The sequence below is a fragment of the Podarcis muralis genome, chromosome 16, assembly GCF_964188315.1.
Source record: "Podarcis muralis chromosome 16, rPodMur119.hap1.1, whole genome shotgun sequence".
Lineage (NCBI taxonomy): Eukaryota > Metazoa > Chordata > Lepidosauria > Squamata > Lacertidae > Podarcis > Podarcis muralis.
The window spans coordinates 7,645,450-7,652,356 of NC_135670.1; the positions used below are offsets into that span (position 1 = coordinate 7,645,450).

General features: G+C 46.9%; 1 protein-coding gene across 1 annotated transcript in view; it reads right to left on the minus strand.

The window, feature by feature from the left end:
- LOC114586180 (immunoglobulin superfamily DCC subclass member 3-like) overlaps positions 1-6,907 on the minus strand; it is a 38,109-nt gene that overhangs the window by 7,708 nt on the left and 23,494 nt on the right. The window contains exons 10-13 of the mRNA XM_077920199.1: positions 3,917-4,186; positions 3,514-3,618; positions 2,630-2,759; positions 761-908 (exon numbers count right to left, since the gene is read on the minus strand). Of these exons, the coding sequence (XP_077776325.1) occupies positions 761-908; positions 2,630-2,759; positions 3,514-3,618; positions 3,917-4,186 (653 nt within the window). The remainder of the gene's footprint in view (positions 1-760; positions 909-2,629; positions 2,760-3,513; positions 3,619-3,916; positions 4,187-6,907) is intronic.

Below are 6,907 nucleotides of genomic sequence, written 5' to 3' on the forward strand. Positions count from 1 at the left end.
CCACAAGCTCTGTTCCTCACTCCCAGGGTGCCTTGCAAATGTTTATATATCAGACCCTGCTGGCCGTCTCCCCTGGCCCCCGTCTGACCCTCCGAGTATAAGCTCCGGAGAGAAAATACAGTGAAATTAAGGCCTTATTCACACTATGCATTTAAAAAAACTGATAACACTTTCAGGAAAATTCTGAAGAATCCTAGGAGGTGTGGTTTGTTCATGGTGCTGACAGCTGCTATTCCCCTCCCAGAGCAATTATTATTATTATTATTATTATTATTATTATTATTATTACTCATAATAATCTGGGTTTCCTCAGCCACTCTGGGCGGCTCCCAACAGAATATTAAAAACACAATAAAACATCAAACATTAAAAACTTCCCTAAACAGGGTTGCCTCCAGATGTCTTCTAAAAGTCAGATAGTTGTTTATTTCCTTGACATCTGATGTGAGGGTGTTCCGCAAGGCGGGCGCCACTACTGAGAAGGCCCTCTGCCTTCAGCTCCTGGAGTTTCCCGGGAAGAAGAATTGATTGCTAAAATACTGTGGGAATTATGGTTCCAGGAGGGGAATAGCAACTCTCAGCACCATTAACAGTTTCATTGGAGGAGACCTTGACTGAAGCGATATCACAGTGATTTATATCTTCACCCATGTAATCAGCAGGGCTGCTGCCATAGCCCTTCCTCCTGGGGCACCTTGGTTCTGCCTGGGACAGCTGCTAAGCTAAAAGCAGGCATATACACACACACATCCCTCCTCACCTGGGTAACCAGTTCCACCATCTCTGAGGGTTTTGCCCCACCCTCCAGCTTCCGCTGGTTCCGGGGAGGCTCCCGCGTGGTGGTCTGCACCGGTTCTGTTCCCTGTGGGATGGTCCAGCTTTCTTGGGTCCCTTTCTTACAGAACAGGCTGTAGAGGGGAGACGTAGAGAGAAGGGGTTCTTTCCTGAAACATTTCTTAAATGGTACATAGGAAATCTGCCCAGGGTGATGATGATGATATTTTGTTCTTAGTTTATTTTAAAATTAAGCCTGTATATTTTCTTTCTATATAATATTATTGCAAGCATCACACTGCATTTTGCAGGATCCGTGAGCAGGGGGCAACAGCCCCTAGTACTGTCATATCTCATGCTACGTTTGCTTGATGTTACGTTTTTTCAGGTTGTGACCCAGAAGTACCAGAAAGGGTTACTTCCGGGTTTCGCCGCTCGTGTATGCGCAGTAGTGCTAAATCATGTTTCATGCATGCACACAAGCACCATATCGCGCAGCACACCTGCACAGATACGGCGCTTCAGGTTGCGGGCTTTTCACGTTGCGAACGGGCCTCCGTAACGGATCCCATTCGCCACCAGAGGTACCACTGTACAGTCAAACCTTGGCTGTTGAACAGAATCTGTTCCGGAAACCCGTTCGGCTTCCGAAATATTCGACAACCGAGGTGCAGCTTCCGATTGGTTCCAAGAGCTTCCTGCACTCAGCAGAAGCAGTGTTGGACATTCGGCTTCTGAAAAGCATTTACTTCCGGGTTTTCATCGTTCGGGAGCTGAAACATTCCATAACGGAGCTGTTCAGGAACCGAGGTTTGACTGTAATACATTTTAAACTAGGATATCATGGTATAATAGCATAACATCATCTCTTAAAGTAAAAAAAAATATATTACAAGAAACATATGTAACATCAGGGTCACAAAAGTTAGAAGCAATCATATGAGTCACATATACATGGTAGTTATAGTTAAGGAGACTGGGAGGGGACACTTGGAATAAACATTTCAGGAAACTATTACTTTTGTGTTTATATCCTGTCTTTCCTCCAAGGACATGGTTCTCTCCCCCTCTCCATATTATCCTTACAACAACCTTGTTGAAGTCGGTTAGGAGGAGAGGCAGTGGGACCAGCCTAAGCTCATCTAGCAAGCTTCATGGCTGATTTGTGCACCTTGGGCTCCCAGGTCCTATCCCAACACCCTAATCATGATTCCACACTGACTCTATCCATCATGGCTGCAATCTATTTATGTCCATAGTTAGGGCCTAGAGGGAGGCAGTGGCAGGAATTTCAGGAAGATCCACTGGGACATAAAAAGAGAAGTGTTAGGACATACAATGTACCTCTAGGAAGGAACTACATTTTTTGAACAGCTTAGCTCTCAAATGTTTTGGCTCTCGAACGCCGCAAACCCAGAAGTGACTGTTCCAGTTTGAGAACAAATTTTGGAACCCAAATGCCCGACGAGGCTTCTGATTGGCTGCAGCAGCTTCCTGCAGCCAATCAGAAGCCGCGCTTGGGTTTCCGAACATTTTGGAAGTCGAACGGACTTCCAGAATGGATTCCGTCTGCCTTCTAAGGTACGACTGTACTGTGAGTTTTGCAGAGGGCCCTGGGTGAAAAAACATGGGCAACTGTGGGTTACGATCGAAAATTCAGCAGGTTACATGGCACCACAGAGGACTTTTCCTGTGGTGTACAACCTCAGAAGATTGTGCATGTGAGAATGGGGCCTTTTGGGTGGATAAGGTCCTCCCCCCCCAACCCCCCCGTTGCTATATTTGGGTGTCTAGGGAAATTAAGGAATGCTGGGAGGTCCAAGTGATTCGTACAGAGCAGCCTCCACATCCTCACCTCTTGCGGTAGCCGAACATAAGGAAGAGGACACAGAATATAATGCACGCCATGCCAATGTGGACGCCAACCACAATGCCAGCGAGGGAGCTCTCCCCGTCCTGCCCACACTGGCACACTGAGTTGGCATCTGTGGGACAAAGCACAGTCGTTAGGGGATGGAGGTCACAGAGATGGAGAGGCGAGAGGGTTTCTGTTTCTCTTCATTTCTTGTTTTTCCAAAGATTGAGTTCTGTTCACATGCATTTATCACATCTGTATGTTTATGTATATACACTAGAGGCCAAAATTGTGGAAACCTTTAGCAAATGTTGCAGTTCTAGGGTTTGGTGGTTCAGAACACCAGTCTTTTTCAGAATGACACCATAAAACAATACCATAAATACCATGTATTGATAGAAAGATAATGTAATGCAGAAGATAAAGCACAATAAACTGGGTTGAATTGTTCTACCTAAAGTTACAGCTAAATAACCAGAAAAGGAAGATTTGCTTAAAACTGACAAAAGACTGATGTTATGAGACATCAGACCTAGGAAATCCCAAAAGTTTCCACAATTTTGGCCACTCTAGTCTGTATAAGTCTGTGTTTAGAAGAATCCTCATGAAAATTCATTAATGAAAATTCATTTTAGTGCAAATTTCTCCCAATAGACACACCTTTGTAATTTTGCCTAATTGTCGACATTTTTGCAAAGCAGTTTTTCCTTACGGAATGCACTTTTTCTGTAGAGAAGTATGAATTTTGAAGGTTGGCCCCATTCCAGTTTGCGAATTGTTTCGGTAAATGTAAATTAGGTACATTTGCCTTTAAATGCGAACAGAATTGAATTTATCCCCCATCGCCATAAGTGTATGTGAGTGTGTGTGTTTCTGGTCCTTACCCAGCCTCTCAGAGTTCTCCTTGAGGGAGACAAACCGCACACTGCTGTTCCCATCGCCATTCCCATTGAAGGCCTGGAGTTTGATCTCATACATGGCAGATGGTTCTGTGGGAGAGAGTTTGGAAAGGCGAGTGGAGTGGAGGTCAGGTTTATGGAAGCCAACACTAGGGGGCAGCATTGATGGAGAATCTGAGGGCTAGCTAGCGGGGGAAGCTGAGGGGTAGGGGGCAATTTCTCCGTCATGCGGCAAGGAATCTACTTCAGACCGGAACAGACTATTAGTCCACATTGTTCTGCATTGTCTACTCTGACCGACAGCAGCTCTGCAGGGCGTCTTCCCACAACCACTGGATCCTGGAGACACCAGGGAGCTGAAGCTACGGTCCCCCAGGAGGAGACTCACCCAAGTTGCTGAACGTGAAAGAGTTGGCCATGCCGGATAAGAGCTCAGGGCCCTCGTAGTGGGCGCTGGGCAGCTTTCGGAGGTAGAGCTTGAAGCCTTCAATTCGGCCCGGCTTGGCAGGCAGCTCCCAAAAGACGTAGACGGCACTGTTGTTGAGAATCTTGGTGAAAAAGCCCAGTGCTGCGGGGACTAAGTAGACGGGGGTGGGGGGGGAGGTGAGTGACTGTCCTTCCCACCCAGATGGAGAGAAGCAGGGACACAACATCTCCCGCACCTGGGGGTATCTCTCAGTCCCATGCTATTGTCAGGAAGCTGTCAGCGGCTCCCGGCTGGTTACCCGGGAATTATAAAGACAAGGGAAAGTTTCTTACAGTCCTTTTTTATTTCAGTCTTTACAGAGAGAGGCTTTGGAACCCAGCCTCTTGGATAATGGCATTGTCCTGAGTGAATCTCTACCCCTGTATGTCCCACGTCCTCATTCGTCATCATCATAACCTCCTCTACGGGTGCCGCTACATGCCCTCTGTCTTTGAACTCTTTGCTCTTATTATTATTATTATTATTATTATTATTATTATTATTATTAATTTCTTGGTTTACAAAAGTACGTGCAATGTCTCTATTTTCAAGTTACATTTTCTATAGGTCAGCTTCATTTGTTAGACATTAGGGTTACATTAGGAAGAAAAAGGGAAGAAGAGGTGGAGGGGGTCGTGGTGGGCAGGGGTGGGGTTGGGTGACGCTGTTTCTATTTTACTTAATGTATGTGTGAGGTTTTGTGTCAGCGTCGCTTGTGCAGGTTATGTTTGCTATTCACTTGCGTTCCTTTGGTGGTGAGAGAGGTTGGGGTTGGCCTAGGGCAGTGTTTCTCAACCTGGGGGTCCCCAGATGTTGTTGGACTACAACTCCCATCATTCCTAGCCAGCATGACCAGTGGTCAGGGATGGTGGGAGTTGTAGTCCAACAACATCTGGGGACCCCCAGGTTGAGAACCGCTGGCCTAGGGTGTGGTTGCTTGTTTGTGACTGGCTGTGGTGAACTTTGTTTTCGTGGGTGGGTGGGTATTTTTGAATTAGCCATATTGATTCGTATGCTCTCCTACCTTTAAGGATTCTGGGAGATGGAGGGTCTGGGATGCTTTCTAATGACGTGTTGCTCTGTCTCTCTCATGATTTCCCAGCTTTCCCTCTCATCTGCCTCTGAGCTGCGACCTCCCTCAAACCCCTGTTGTAAATCTGTACTGTCTTTCCTCCTCCTCTTCCCTGGAAGGGTCAGGATGGGCAGGCGATCTCTGCCATTCCTCCTCTGGAACCAGTGTGGTGTAATGGTTAAGAGTGGTGGACTCATAATCTGGTGAACTGGGTTCGATTCCCTGCTCCTCCACATGCAGCTGCTGAGTGACCTTGGGCTAGTCACATTTCTCTGAAGTCTCTCAGGCCCACTCACCTCACAGAGTGTTTGTTGTGGGGGAGGAAGGGAAAGGAGAATGTTAGCCGCTTTGAGACTCCTTCGGGTAGTGATAAAGCGGGATACCAAATCCAAACTCTTCTTCTCTGCCCAGTGCCTGACACTATTACCTTTTGTGGCTGGTGCCCAGTGCAGTAGGGATCCAGGGTTGCGGTGTGTGTGTGTGTGTGTGTGTGTGTGTGTGTGTGTGTGTGTGTAAGACCTGTTACTATTTCTGCAACATCGTCCCTGTCTTCGGTGTCCTATATCTGCCCAATCAGCATGAAAAGGGAGCATTTCAGCCACTGAGAAGATGTCCCGGCCCTTTGTGCCAATTGGAGCCAATTAGTGAAGGAAGGTGAGTTGGCCACTGAGGACGGGCTCCTAGGGTCACTCTGGAGAAGGTGCGAGGGGAAAACAGCGAGGAGTTGTTGTCTTGTATGCTCCCGAGCTAAGCGTTTAGGAGCATTAAAGACATAAAGTGCTTTGGTTCCAAGAGAACGGTGTGCACATTCAGTTATGTACAATGGAACGTCAAAGGAATCACAAATTGAGTCATTCCAGATAGCTCAGTTGGTTAGAACAGGGGTTGTCAACCTGGTCCCTACCGCCCACTAGTGGGCATTTAAGGACTCTAGGTGGGCAGTAGAGGGTTCTACGGCACAAGCTGAATCTTCCTTCCATCGAGCACTGGTGGGCGGAAAGGAAATTTTACCATCAAGAAAGATGCATCAGTGGGCGGTAGGTATAAAAAGGTTGACTATCCCTGGGTTAGAACATGGCGCTGATAACGCCAAGGCTGCAGTTTTGATCCCCTTATGGGACAGCCACATATTCCTGCATTGCAGGGGGTTGGAATAGATGATTCTCGGGGTCCCTTCCAACTCTACAATTCAATGTACTATAAAAAATATATACTGGAGCACACCATGTTGTTTGCATAGAGAAGAGCTCATCTAGCTGAAAGGCCACACACAGAGATTTGCAACGATCATTGCAATGCATCCCTAATCATGACCTCTGTGTAGCTATAAGGTTATTGCACTTCTGAATTTGCCAAACCAAGAATGGATAATAATAATAATAATAATAATAATAATAATAATAATAATAATTTATTTATATCCCGCCCTCCCCAGCCGAAGCCGGGCTCAGAGCGGCTAACAGTAAAATGATACAACATTCTAAAATCATTACATTTCATTATAAAATCAGTTCAAATCAGATTAATGGCAACCATTGGGCTAGAGTTCTATGAGGATGACAGGAGGAGGGGGTCAGACTGTGCCTTGGCCAAAGGCCTGGTGGAACAGCTCTGTCTTGCAGGCCCTGCAGAAAGATGTCAAGTCCCGCAGGGCGCTAGTCTCTTGTGGCAAAGCGTTCCACCAGATCGGGCCACAGCCGAAAAAGCCCTGGCTCTGGTTGAGGCCAGCTTAAGCTCCCTGTGGCCTGGGATATCCAAGATGTTTTTATCTGAAGACCGTAAGGTCCTCCGTGGGACATACCAGGAGACGCTGTCCCATAGGTACGAGGGTCCTAGGCCGT